Below are 14907 nucleotides of genomic sequence, written 5' to 3' on the forward strand. Positions count from 1 at the left end.
AAGAACCCACAGCTAATATCATACTTAATTATTAAAGGCTGAATGCTATCCTTTTAGATCAGGAACAAAACAGTGATGTCCTTTCTCACCAGCACTATTCAACATTGTACTGGAGGTTCTAGCCAGTGCAATCAGGCAAGAAAAATAAAATTCATCTACTGGAAAGAAGTAAAATAGTCAATATTCATAGGTGTAATAATCTTCTAAAAATATGATGGAATCTATAAAAAGAAAGCTACTAGAACTAGTAAATGAATTTATCAAGGTTATGGGATACAATATCACTATACAAAAATCAACTATATAGGAGTATTTTGAACTAAGCTTTTGAATGAAAAACTGAAAATTGAATTTTAAAACTGATATCATTACATCAAAAATAAGACCAGCTTAGTGATAAATGTGACAGATGTAAAACATTTGTACCCTGAAAACCACAAAATATTGCTGAAATTAAAGAAGACATAAGTAATGGACAGATATATTTGTTCATGGATCAAGGGGCAAAATTATTAAGGTATCACTTCTCTACCAATTTATCTATAGATTTAATACAACTGCAATCAAAATCCCATGAAGATTTTGTGTAGAAATTCACAAACTTTTGCTTCTTCAAAAGATGTTGCTATGAAAATGGAAAGACCCGTCACAAAGTAGGGGGATGGGAGGGGAAATGTTTGCAAACCATATATCTGAAAAAGAACTTGTATCAAGAATATAGAGAGAACTCTCAAAACTCAACCATTAGAAATTAAACAACTCATTTTAAAAAGAGCAAAAGAATTTAGCAGAAACTTTACCAGAAAAAAAAAAAAGTATGTAGATGAATAAAAAGAACAAAGATAGATGTTCAATGTCATAGATCATCAGGGAAATGCAAATTAAAATCCCAATGAGATAAGATAAACCAATTAGAATGGCTAAAATTAAAAAGGCTGCCATACTAAGTGCTGGGTAGGATGTGCAGAGAATGGAAATCATACACAGCTGGTGGAAACAAATTGGTACAACCACTTCAGAAAAGTTTGGCAGTTTCTTAAAAAGGTAACCATTCACCTCATCATTCAAGTCCTAGGTGTTTACCCAAGAAGAAAGGATATATATGTCTATACAAAATGCTAATACATGAATGTTTATAGCAGCTTTATTTGAAATAGTCAAAAACTAGAAATGACCCAAATGTCCATCCACAGTTGAGTAGATAAGACTTTTTTGTTAGAGCCATAATAGAATACTACTCCAGCAATAAAAGGAATGAACTATCAATACATGTAACATGAACAAATCTCAAAACAATTATGCTGAGTAAAAGAAGTTAGATCCCTCTCTGCACAAGGAGCAGGTCTCCTGCCACAGCCCCTTACTCTCTGAAAATGTACATACATACCAAATTTGTCTTGACCCCTTCACAAGTCAGGAGCACGTCTCAGCTGCTAAGTTGACCACTTTTTGCAGCAGTGCTAAAACAACCAGAGAAACTGCCAATGAGACTCTCAGGAACTGGGCAGCCTCACTTATCACTAGTCATAAATTCTAAATGAGTGCCATTTCAAGGGACATTGACACAGCAGCTAAATTCAGTGGGGTTGTGGCTGCCACAGCCAGATGGCTGGCTCTGGGGCTGGGATTTGGACTGTGTTCGGGAGCCTTATCACTGGTTATGTCAGGAACTTTTCTTTGAAGCAACAGCTCTTCCCGTATGTCATTTGGGCTTTGCCCTCTCAGAGGCCATGGGGCTCTTTTGCCTGATGGTAGCCTTTTTCATCCTCTTCACCATGTTAAGGAGTCCTCTCCACCACCCAGTTCTTTCTCCCATGTCTCATCTGCTCTGTATATTCCTTTTCCTGTATATCACCAGGCAGGCTGGGGAAAGTGGTTGGCTCAGGGTTTGACAGAGGGAAGACAAATACCGTATTAATACATGTTAAGAAAAAAAATCAGATCAAAAAAAGAAGTACATACTATATAATTCCATTTATATCAAACTCTAGAAATACAAACGAACATATGTGACAGAACACACATCAGTGGTTTGGGGAGAGGGGCAGGAAGGAGTGCGAAGGAGCATGAGGGAATTTTGGGAGGTGATGGGTATGTTCCTATCTCAACTGTGGTGATGGTTTTATGGGTGTATTCAAATGTCAAAACTTATCAAATTGTACACTTTAAATTTTAGTCTTCAGTTTATTATGTCAATTATACTTCAATAAAGCTGTTTTTTTAAAAACACAAATTGCTGGGTTCTATCACCAGAGCCTCTGGCTATAAAAATATTTACCCATTTCATTAGATCAAAATCAATCATTTCAATAGTTTCCTACTGAAGTCTAAAAATCTATTCACTTAATGGCAAGTGTGACAACTCTGGAATGTAAAGTTAACTATTTTTCTAAAGTACCTCAATCATTCTACAAGTAATTTATGCTACAATGTATTCATACTGGTTAGTATGGGGAAACATGAGGAACAGGAAAAAAATGAAGGATCTATGAAGGTTACCTTTCTACTGGCTAAACAGAAATGATATTATGACATAGAGAATGGGGAGGCAAAAACAAACAAACAAACCCAAAAGACAAAAAACAAAACCAGAAGAACCAAAGCCGAGTGGTGACACCAGTAAAATGGAACGAGAGCTCTAATTATTAGAAAACAATAATCTTAATTTGATTAGGCACAGCACAGCATTCAAGTAATGGGTAACAGAGAAAGGCTGGTACTCAAAAGTGGAAGTAAACCTTCAGAACAGGATATAGCTGAATTCTCCTGCCATGCTTTAACTATTTCAAACAAACTGGGAAGTGTAATTGAAAAAAAAATTTAGGAGCTCTATCTTATTAACAAGTACTAACTTCTATTGGCACAATAATAAATACCACAATTCAGCCAAGTTGTAGATGGCATATAAATATTATATCTTGGATACATGGAAAGATATTAAATTCTTAATGATAATTTAGTTACTAATACGAGTTAACATATTTTGTTATTAGATATTTATCCATAGTTAGAGACTTTTTTTGTCTTCCTAAACTGTTTTTAGAAGACTAATATTGGGAAGTTAGTAATTAAGTTTTTCCCCAAGTTCTGTTAAAAGGAGAAAGTTAGTAAAATTCAGTTGTATACAAACAAATGAATTAAGTTATGAGCAAATGAAAACAAAAGGACAGATTTTAATGGAATTTCTTTTAAATGACCTGAAATATTTCATAGTGTACGTTCAAGATATTACCTAGTAACTTCAAAAAAGAGTAACATCCAATATATTTTATTAATAAATTAAAATCCAAAGAATAGTATCATATACTTTAAAAAAGGAGATGAGAAATAAGTATTTGAGATTAAAAAGAAAAGGTAAAAAAAAAAAAGGTAGTAAATAAGGAGAATCTAACAATAACTATGTAGATTACTAAGCTAAAATTTTTTCATCAGAACATTTCATGAAATCAATACACTTACCACGAAGGATATGAAATCACTTAATTATCTGTTATTACACTGGACTGTCCACTTGCTCATAGTAAACAGAAGAAGGTTTTCATTTGAATTTTAAAAATAAGTTAGGAAGTAAAACACATCTCATAATGCACAAGTTTCATTTATTATGTGTTTTTCAAGCATTCCAACCTTACTCAGAAATAACACAAGATATCCAAGTGCTTTAAAATCCAAGGCCTTTAATTCACTTTTCAGTAATGGCCATAAATGCCTTCATAAAACCTCTTTTCCCACTGAAAACAGAAGGCACTAGGCATTACATAACACCCTGAAAGCAGTGATTCCTTCTGATGCTGGTGGAGATAAACATTAAACTGTAGGTTTTAGATCTTAACAATGTCTCCTCAAAAAAAAAAAAAAAAAGGCAACACTGAAAATCACACAAAAATTGTTACTAGTCAGTCTTTCTCAGGTTCCCAATCCAATTTTAAGTTATTTTTACAAATACATAATTTGAAATTAATAGATAAACCAGGTAAGTATGATAATGTTTTCAACATGTGTTACGTTTTAGTTAAATATGAAGATATTGTTATTGTGCTACTTGGCATCCTTTGTTACTCATTAGCTGTGCAAAATAAACTTGAAATGATACATCCTGTAGTGGTAAAATTTAAAAGATCCTTGATATGACACTAAGGACTTCCAAATTCTGGTCACAGACTGTATATAAATTGTAAGATTATTAAAATACCCCTTTTGAAAAATAATAGATGACCATTTATACCTAAATAAGGTTTCCCAGAAAGATATGAAATACTTTAGCATATAAAAGTAGTTGCCCCTTTTCCATAAGACAATGTTGTTTTCACAAAATAACTCATATGGATCCAAGGCAAATGATTTCTTTCAAATGCCATATTCTCTCTATGACTTTGAGGTATGCTTCAAGAGACTGTATCCATGAGAAAAGGGCACATTTGGGTATAAGACCACAGTTACAAACACAAGGAGGCTTTCTGGGTCAGAAGTGTCCTTAAGAGTTGCATTAACAGAAAACAAGAGATAGCTTCTGAAGTCATTCTATTAAAACACATAACAACTAAATTTGGTTACTTAGAGGGTAATTCAAGACACAGCTATTTACATATGTGCTATGTCATGTGTGGCTATTTGAAATAGTGGCTTCTGGAGGACACTCCTACTCAAACACAAACCAACAACTGTACTCTACCAAACCACAATCTTCTATTTTTGGCAAGGTAGCACAGTTTTAAAACAAACAAACAAAAACAACAACACAACACACAACAACACAACAAAACTAGCTCTAACAGCGAGTTAGGCAAAAATTCCCCATGTCTAACAACAGTAGGGAAAGTGTTCAGAGGAAATATGAATCTGGGGGGAGAAAAGTTCCATACTAAACAAATAATGCTGAAAATTAATCTTATAATCACCCAATGACTATAACATAAAGGTTTATGAATGCCTTTGAAATAAGAATAGTTCAGTTTTAAAAATAGCTGATTATGAGTTTTACAATTAGAGTGTCTCTGAAAAAACATACAAGCTAATTACTTAAACAGGTCCACCAGTAAATGACAAGAGGAAATAAACCCTTCCATAATTAATGCCAGATGCTTTCTTGCCTTTGGAGAAAGTGGTAAGATTAAATCTGAAATGGTATAGAATATACTGAAATTAAACTTACATGACCACTGAAAAAAATCACCCACCAGGGCACTAACAATAACATGACGGGAGGCAAGAAATGTATTTTTAAGCAATGATTACGCCAGGAAAGAATGCCTTATAAAATTATGTATCATAATGCAAGAAAAAGCTTCAAGTAGCAGCTGGGCTTGTGAAACATGGACAACAGAAGGCACTACAAAGCATTATCACTTCTAACTACAGTTGGGACAGTTCAGTATTTTCCTTCTTCTTAAGAGAGAGCCAGTGTGAATGTTATTTTTATATATCCCCCTGAGTTTAACATGATTGGGCAAGCACACCAATTTAAAAAAATATCTGCAATGCCAGCACTGCAGTTGGAATCACTTATATTGATGGCCCCACAGGTCTCTCATAAGAGACTTTAGAACATGATGAAAAATAATGAAATGCCTCTCGGTGTTTCAATATTAAAGTGGAACCAACCACCGAAGATGTCCATTTTTAAAAATAATGCACTAAAAAGGTCTGTTTAGTCAGTATAGTCTTTCCACCCTGTAGCTAGCATTCACGGCTATTTTCCACGCTGAGACATCTCCTTTGCGCGTCGGGTTGAAAATGTCAGTATGCTTCATGGGGCACAATCCTTTTCGGCTGGAAAATCCTGGCAAATATCATGTCATGCCCGTTTTGAGCAGTATGCCTTGTAGGTCCTCTGGCAACGCTAAGATAATTGCATCTATGTGTGTCCGTAACTTTTCCATAGTGTCAGGTTTCACAGGTAAATGTTCTCGATCAGCCTGCAACTACATAAGGAACATTTGGAAGCTTTAAATTATCCTCTGAGTCTGTACTAGGACATTATATTCTCTAAATGAACAGTTTTATGATCTAATGATTGGAAGATTCAAACTTATACCAAAGTTATAGAAACTGTAAAAAGCAAAGAATATGCCATTTAAACAATATATTGCTGGCTCAATAAAAGACTTCTATGTAAATTAATAGATAATACCTATAAGTACAATGTGGTATTAAATTATAAATGACAATTTTTTTTTCTTAAGTTTACTTATTTATTGAGAGAGAGAGAGAGAGAGAGAGAGAGAGAGGAGAGAGAGAGAGAATCCCGAGCAGGCTCCATGCTGTCAGCACAGAATCCGATTGTGGGGCTTGATCTCAGAAATTGTGAGATCATGACCTGAGCAGAAATCAAGAGTTGGACGGATGCTTACCAACTGAGCCACCCAGGCGCCCTGACGATGTTTTTTGTAGAGCTCAGTAGACCCCTTATAAATATTTTTAAAATAATATGGCACCATTATGATCTGTTTGAGTGACCAAGTATTTTCACTCAGATCTACCATCAATTGACCAAGCTTAAGTCCTCTCATTTAAAAAGCTACTTCGGCAACGTATCATGAACTATCACCTCAGCTGTGAGAAAAATATCGTCATGGATCTTTGCTGTTTTGGCTACGTACCAGCTTGTTTTTCAGCTTCAATACAAGGTCAACTGTTTCTACCTCTGTGTGTTTCTGGGTCCAGAGAAGTAAGTCCTAGAAGAATAAACAAATCCCAATCAGCAAATAACCAAATGACTTCTCAAACTGCTCTATTTTAACAGGCAAGGCTACTGACAAGGAAGGATAGGAAGGAAAAGGAGACAGAGTATATAAATCAGATACAGCATTACAGTACAAGAATAATTCTGTAGATAATATCTAACAACAGTAATTAGATCATTTTTGGCATTAGCTAGAACAACTGTCTAATACTTGGAAATAAAACAAAATATAAAACTCGTGTCTGAGATAGCCCTTTTAGATCAATAAAGAAAAAACTGCAATTCAAAGTATAATACTAATGGCCCATCCCTACTAAGTAGTGCGTATTTCAATTATAAGGAACAAATTAAGATACTTGTGAACATGAATATATTACTGGATATAAGCTTTATATCTACAAATAAGTTCCTCCTGGGCTTCTCTGTAGTGGTCTTCATGTATTCCTTCTCTCAACCACAGTCACTGGGAGTTCACTCCAAGACTAGCCCACCTCAAGCTAAATAAAAATTAGGCTATCCTTTATATTTTCACAAGTAGCTTAATTTAAAATAGTCTGGTAACAAATTATAAACAGTCAAATACAGGAAAAAATTGTTAATAATAAAAATAAAAATTGTTAATAAGGTGCTCAGATCTGAATCTTGATTCTATCCAGTGGCATGCTAGTAAATATTAACCACCAGTTCTCCAGGAAAAGTCTCTGGTTTGTAGCATTTGCCAGTGTGGTGTAATACTCCCACTATAGCCAGTTTCAATCTACCAACCTGAGATCACCGAATGCAAAGCTGGGAAGAGATGTACACAGTCAGCTCCTGTGGGTCAGTGCAAGTGGACTCTAGCTCACTGCTGACTCCACCACTTAGCAGTGATATGATCTGAAGCAAGTCACTTAACTTATAATCTTTGGGGATCTCATAATGAAGATCATAACACACCCACTTCAATTAATTATTGTGTGGACTAAAAGACATTATCCATATAAAACACCCTATACAGTCCTTGGCACATAGCACATGATCCAGAAAAGTTAGTTATTATTATTTACAAAGTAGTGGATATGGGTATAATCTCCCAGCTTCTAAGGATAATGTTATCTTTATTTTCAATAATTGTTAATCATCACAACAAACATACTGTCTTCTAACCTCTTCACAAAGAACTTCTAAATGGAGTGCCTCCAATTTCTGGTCATTTCCTTCCGCCGGGTCTTGAACCAACCATCAAAATTCGGAGATTTTAGAAAATGCCTAAAAAAAACAATTTTAAAAATGCAAAGTTTGATTATGACTTACTTGTTCTCCTCAATACCTTTCCTAAACTACAGCTTGGATAACTGAAACAATGGAATTTTTTTTTTAATATAAGTTTTAAACCAGTTTTTTGTTTTATTTTTTAATGCTTATTTATTTTGAGAGAGAGAGAGAGAGCGAGAGAAAGTGCATGCAGCAGAGAAGGGGCAGACAGCAAGGGATAGAGAGAATCCCAAGTAGGCTCTGTGCTGACAGCAGAGCTCGATCCATGAACCATGAGATCATGACCTGAGCTTAAATCAAGAGTCAGATGCTTAACTGACTGAGCCACCTCAGGTGCTCCTTTGTTTTGTTTTTATTTAATTTTATTTATTTATTTTTTAACATTTATTTATTTTTGAGAGACAGAGAGAGACCGAGTATGAGCAGGGGAGGGGCAGAGAGACAGGGAGACACAGAATCCGAAGCAGGCTCCAGGCTCCAGGCTCCGAGCTGTTAGCACAGAGCCCGATGCAGGGCTCGGACTCACAAACCACGAGATCATGACCTGAGCTGAAGTTGGACACTTAACCGACTGAGTCACCCAGGCGCCCCTGTTTTGTTTTTAAATAAGGCTCTACAGATGGGTGAAAAGAAGAAAAAAAGGGGCGCCTGGGTGGCGCAGTCGGTTAAGCGTCCGACTTTAGCCAGGTCACGATCTCGCGGTCCGTGAGTTCGAGCCCCGCGTCCAGCTCTGGGCTGATGGCTCAGAGCCTGGAGCCTGTTTCCGATTCTGTGTCTCCCTCTCTCTCTGCCCTCCCCCATTCATGCTCTGTCTCTCTCTGTCCCAAAAATAAATAAACGTTGAAAAAAAAAAAAAATTTAAAAAGAAGAAAAAAAAAAATGACCAACCGGTAAAGTCCAATCCAATCGCCTTTTATTCTAGAGGTCAGCTGAGGTCCTGTTTTCTCAAGTGTTTTCATAAATTCTTCTGAAGGAATTGTCTTAATTGGGGTGGACTCTAGAATTAGGACATACTGATTTAAAAATCAGAAATAGATATATTCACAAAAGTTAATTACAGTTAGAGAACTCAAATAGGAATTTAACTGAATAAGTTATACCTTCCATGGAGAGATGCTTTTCTGCAAAGGCATCAAGCTTGCCACATATCTTTCCTAAAACCAATAAAAAAATTCATCAAAGTTAGGCATTCTTACCTAGAGAGTCTTCAAAACCATTTAAACAGACCGACCTGAAAGAAATGGGGTTTCTAAGTTTTCCATCATGTGCTCTTTCAATGGACAGCAGCAGTGCCATCACAGCCCACGACAGACATAACAAAACTTAGATTGAATTGAGAAGTCAGACTTTCAGTAAGAATTTAACTAAATCTTAGATAATCCAAGGGTCTGCATAATCATTAGCCTTAATGGGGGAGTATGTGCCAGAAAATGTACTCAACATTTTACATGCATGATCTCTTTTAATCCTTGCAAACATCCCATGTGGCAGTAATTACTGGAAAACAGGCTTTGAAAGGCTGAATAACCTGCTCATGGTCACAGAGCCTGAACCTGAATTCGGGTGTATTGACTTTAGGCCCATGCCTTTAAGGACTGCAGTAAAGTTCATTTACTTAGACAGACAGATTTAAATGGAACAAAATTAATTAACACGCATAGAACAAGAAAGACTATTTCATCTCAAAATGTAATAGCAAAGATCTCCATGTTGCTCCCATATAATATTCACAGATAATTATGTTAGTACTACATGACTCTCTCTCTGATGCAGTATCCAGACTAGGACCACATTATGGTACTGTTGGATACTGTGAATCATCTTTTAGTATTTTAATATGTTATTCCATTAAATTTCATAGAATACCCAGTATCATCTAGCCATTTATTCCATATTGAGTGCTATCAGATGCCAGACTGAGGAAAAGATAATGACAAGACAGACAAGGCCCCTGTCATCATGGAGCTACCAGTCTCATGGATATCGTACCAAACTGTGCTCAAGAAAATACATCAGAGAAAGAAGCTCCAGGTTAACTTTCTTTTAAGGTGCAATATGCAATAATCATATAACATTTCACAATTATCTCATTTAAGATTCACAACAACCCTGAAAGATATTTAGGAAAAGTGGAATAGTCACTTTACAGTAAAGAGAAATGAGTGTCAGTGAAAGGAGTGACTTGCCAAAGTCCCAAAGGTTAATATTAGAACAGAGTCCAGGTCTCCTGCAAATCACTCTATTTTTAATCACCAAACACATGAGCAAGCCAAACAACTTAAGGTTTTGTGAATGGGAAAAACATGCATATAGCCTTCAACAAATCATTAAACAAATATATATGTTAACTTACTAATGGAATGATGAAACTTTGTGTCAGTTCCAAAAAATAGCGACGGAGAATAACACTTTGAGCCTCAGAAGGACGTTTCTGTTGTACGCCCTTAAAAGAAAAAGCAATGAGAACATACATTCTAGTATAAGGGAATATAAAACAGTGGATAATATAGTAGCTCGACTGATATGTAAATATGTATTTTACTTGATTAAAAAAAAAACAAAACCAGAACTTCACCTTGAGTAATTTAACCTAAAGTTCATTGTGCAATATCCTGTGGAAAAAAATCCTTAGAGTAAAATATCACATGTTCATCCGGTACTTAAAAGTATCAGTTTACAATGAATGGTCTTTACTTCATACTTGCTGTATTAGTATTATTTACATTTCCCCAAAAAATGGTAACTATCTCCTGTTAGGTGCTAAACTACCTCATGGAAGAAGAGTACATTACTTTTTCACTGTAACTCCCAAGTTTCTAGAAAGACTGGCACTGTTTTGGTAACTGCAGCCCCACATTTCAAGCCCATAACTTTGCTTGCTTAGTCTCCTGATTTTTATGAGCTTTGGTTCAAAAGAAAGACCTCATTTCGTATCATTTACCTAACGCACATGCGTGCCTAACTGGATATTGCATACCTGAACAAGGAAAATTTAAATTAATAATATGAGCAAGTAATTACCTTCTGTAATTGTTTATGATCTCTTCATCTCTATTTAGATATGGCTTATAAGAGTAAACTCCTAAGAAGTAAATGAAAGAAAATAAGGTGAACAGTAAGACCCAGGTACTCATTTAAGTATATATTTAAAAATAATTAAAAAAAAATAAAAATTAATACCAGGTTTAGAATCCAGAGTCTTTAGGTTCTTCAATTTTTCACTTTAACCTGCTTAGGAATTTCACCTGAAGGAAACATCATAAGATTCTTACACTATTCAAGTTTTAACACATTATAAAACTGGAATTTTATCAGATTAAGAATTGTCTCTTTATTACTTAGGGGATCTGTAGCTAAAGCATTCTTTAGAGTTTTATTTTATTATTTATTTATTTTTAAGAGAGTTAGCAAGCAGAGGAGAGGGGCAGAGGGAAAGAAAGAGAGAACCTTAAGCAGGCTCCAAGCTCAGCACAGAGCCCAACACAGGGCTTGATCTTATGAACCCCAGAATCATGACCTGAGTCGAAATCAAGAGTCAGATGCTCACCTCAACTGACTGAGCCACCCAGGCACCCATGAAGTATTCTTAACATCAAATAGTATTGAAGAGTTTATTCCTGGTACTTTAAACTGGATAAAGGGAATGTGGGATTATTATAGTATCACAGAAACAATGTGTGTAAAATTATATAAAATGGGTATTTGATCTTTCATTAATATCTATCATTACTCAAAATTTTTCCTTTGTCACTCACTTATAATTTAAAATCTTTGTGCCAAATACAGAATTGAAAATCTACGTGCAAATATTAATAAAATACCCTTGAAGAGTAATGGAATTATAAGGAACTCCTCAGGTAGTATGCAGATATAGTATTCAAAAGTGTTTTTCAGACACCTCCCCAATTGTTTTTGCACTGCAGAAACTTACACTGCCACCAGGTGGTGACAGTGTATGCCACAACCACAGGTCTGAGGCACAGATGGACAGGACTCCTGAGCGAGACTGCTGTGACACTTGCACAGCATAATGCTGTGGTTCTGGTTTTGGGGTCAAGGGAAGCTGGCAATCTAAATAACCCTCTCATCAGCAGAAAATGCCTCAAGTTAAGCACTTAGAAGAGTCAACAGCACACTAGACTTATCAGACTTTTCTTTTCCTTTCTCTGTCCTCCTCTCTGCCTAAGAGTAAGAAGACCTAAAACTGAAAGACAACCTAGAGATTATCTAATTCAAGGCTCTAAATTGACACAATATTTTGTTTACATTGTTATGTACATCAAACTGCTATCTAAAGTTATCTCTGGGGTTGAAATTACAGGAACACGAGCATTTTCGCTTGTAATGTTACATCATTAAAGAATTTTTAGACCAAGTACTGTGGTAAAACAGGTATTCTATAAACTCTCTACTTTGAAATAATTTCAATTTTACAGAAAAGCTGCAGTATGATAAAGGTGATACTCTAATTTTATCAATTGTCCCAATAATAACTTTAAAACAGACCCTTGTTATAGAAGTCATATCATGGATACACAGGCTAATTTTTTTTCATTGATTCAGTAAATGTCAGTAAACCAAGAGTACTGGAAATAAAAAATAAAACACTAGTTCCTGGCATCAAATATTCACAATCTAATGGCAAAGTAAGACAAATCGACATACATGACCAATACGAAAGGATATACACTTGGATGAAATTATGAACAAGATACGATGGAAACACAAAAGAGTGTTTTGGCCAAACAGAGCGAAAAAATTATCAAGGTTTCCTAAAGGAAGTGATATGTAAGCAGTCTTATAAGAGAAATAAAAAGTTATCCAAGGGAAAAAGACCTTTTTAGGTAGAGTTAAGTCCAGAAGCATAAAGAGCAGGTTGCCTAAAAGAGTTATACATATAGGTAAGGATAGTAATAGCCACCATTTACTCAATCTTATCTGTGCCAGTCCTGGGCTCTGAATACTGTACGAATGATCGCATTTACCTTCACAAAGAAGTATATTTTATCATGCCCATTTCACAGATGAAAAAACTAAGGCATGGATAAACAAACTTGGTAGGCCACCAACACTGGCTCTTTATTGCCATTATCCACCCTCATTGGTCAATGTCCCATTTAGACAGGTTGTTAGCTCTAGAAAACAACTTGTCCAAGGACACACAGATAACATGCTTGACCAGGATTGAAATAAAGCAGTCTAACCCCCTGAGCCTCACTCTTATCCACTACACTACAAGGTAGGAATGGAGAGTATGCTAAGAAGGGCAAGAGATAAAGCTAGAGGGTATTCAAAGGTCAGATAAGAGGAACTATAAAGATGGTCTGACATCTAAGGTGACTGAGAGATTGAAAGCATGGCACGGGGGATGGTGGTTAGGGACATGAGCTAACAGGATCAAATCTGCACTTAATACGCCCTGACCCAGGTGGTGATAATGTAAGCCACACTGCATATCTGAGCCACAGATGACAGAACTCCTGATCAGTGGCTGCTGTGTTGCACAAGGGAGTTTGAGGTGGAAGAGAAAAGCCTATAGGATAAAATAGCATTGTGGAGTACTGCTCCTGGGTAGAAACAGAACCTGAAGCAAGACACGTGCAGCCAGGAAAGAGAAGAGAGGGGAGCTACTAGAGCTCCGTGGAGGAGGTAAAACAAGAGCTATGGGGACAGCCTGAGAGAACAGCACTGTCCAGAAATGCCCAGGTTTCCAGAATATTTTTGATTCATTAGCCCATAGTTTTACTTTGTCAACATATTTATCTATTCCCATGTACTAATTCTTATGAGAATGTCTCTCATCTTGAATCTTGTGGTTGTGCTTTCCAGAGTTCAGAGTAGCTTCTCACCACAAGATCTGTAAAACTGTTCATAGAAGTATTGTTTGCAATAACTCAAAAGTAGAAGTAACCTAAGTGTCCACTGACAGATAAATGGATAAACAAAATGTGGTGTGTATATATATATATATATATATATATATATATATACACAATGGAATATTATTTGGTCTTAAAGAAGTAAATTCGGACACATGCTACAACATGAATGAACCTTGAAGACATTTTGCTAAGTGAAATAAGCCAGTCACAAAAGGACAAGTAAAATTCCACTTACATGAAATACCTGAGTAGTCAAATTCTTATCGACAGAAAGTTACTAAAGGCTGGGGCATGGTGGCAGAGAGAGAAGTGGATGGCAAATTATTGTTTAATGGGTATAGAGTTCACTTTACAAGATAAAAAGGGCATTGAGTAGATGGTGGTGACTACAGTTCAACAATGCGAATGTACTTAATGCCACTAGACTATATACTTAAAAAATGGTTAAGATGGTAAATTTCATGTTATATTCATTTTACTTTTAAAAAAAGAAATGCAATTCTTATGCACACTACAACATAAATGAACCCTGAAACAGTGAAATAGGTCAGACAACCAACGGGCAAAAAGTCAACTTCACAGAAACAGTAATTAGAATAGAAGTTACCAGGGTTTGGGGATGCATTAATTGGGGAGTTATTGTTTAATAGATTTTGTATTTGGGTGAACTAAATCCAAATCCTTCTGTTTGAGATTATGAAGAAGTTCTGGAAATGGACAGTGGCAATGGCTGCACAGTATGAATATACTTAATGCCACTATATTATTTTTAAATGAATTACATACTTAAAAATAGTTACGATTGTAAATTTTATGTTATGTTTGTTTTACCCACAAAAACAACTTTTAGGGTAAGTGGGGGAAAGTATCATAAACACTCTAAACGTAATGAAATTTTGCACTTCTGTTAAGACTTGTGCTCCTATACTGGGGCGCCTGGGTGGCTCAGTTAAGCGTTGACTTTGGTTCAGGTCATGATCTTGTGGTCTGTGGGTTTGAGCCCCGTGTCGGGGCTCAAATAAATAAACATTAAAAAATAAAAATAAAACACAGAAAAGACTTGTGCTCATATAAGACCTGTGAGTCCCA

The 14907-nt window shown here is 35.7% G+C and overlaps 1 protein-coding gene and 1 pseudogene across 1 annotated transcript in view; one reads left to right on the plus strand and one right to left on the minus strand.

The window, feature by feature from the left end:
* The first annotated feature begins 1349 nt into the window (after window positions 1–1349).
* On the plus strand, window positions 1350–1892 carry LOC115501175 (annotated as a pseudogene).
* A 1690-nt stretch (window positions 1893–3582) lies between these two features.
* The window catches only part of DENND6A (DENN domain containing 6A), a 63838-nt gene continuing 52513 nt past the window's right edge, over window positions 3583–14907 (minus strand). Inside the window, 12 exon segments of the mRNA XM_030307086.1 lie at window positions 3583–5921; window positions 6600–6674; window positions 7829–7872; window positions 7875–7930; window positions 8825–8906; window positions 8909–8933; window positions 9037–9090; window positions 10290–10379; window positions 10958–10974; window positions 10977–11018; window positions 11117–11155; window positions 11158–11181. Coding sequence (XP_030162946.1) covers window positions 5790–5921; window positions 6600–6674; window positions 7829–7872; window positions 7875–7930; window positions 8825–8906; window positions 8909–8933; window positions 9037–9090; window positions 10290–10379; window positions 10958–10974; window positions 10977–11018; window positions 11117–11155; window positions 11158–11181 — 680 coding nt within the window. The 3' untranslated portion in view covers window positions 3583–5789.

Source organism: Lynx canadensis, chromosome A2 (assembly GCF_007474595.2).
Source record: "Lynx canadensis isolate LIC74 chromosome A2, mLynCan4.pri.v2, whole genome shotgun sequence".
NCBI lineage: Eukaryota > Metazoa > Chordata > Mammalia > Carnivora > Felidae > Lynx > Lynx canadensis.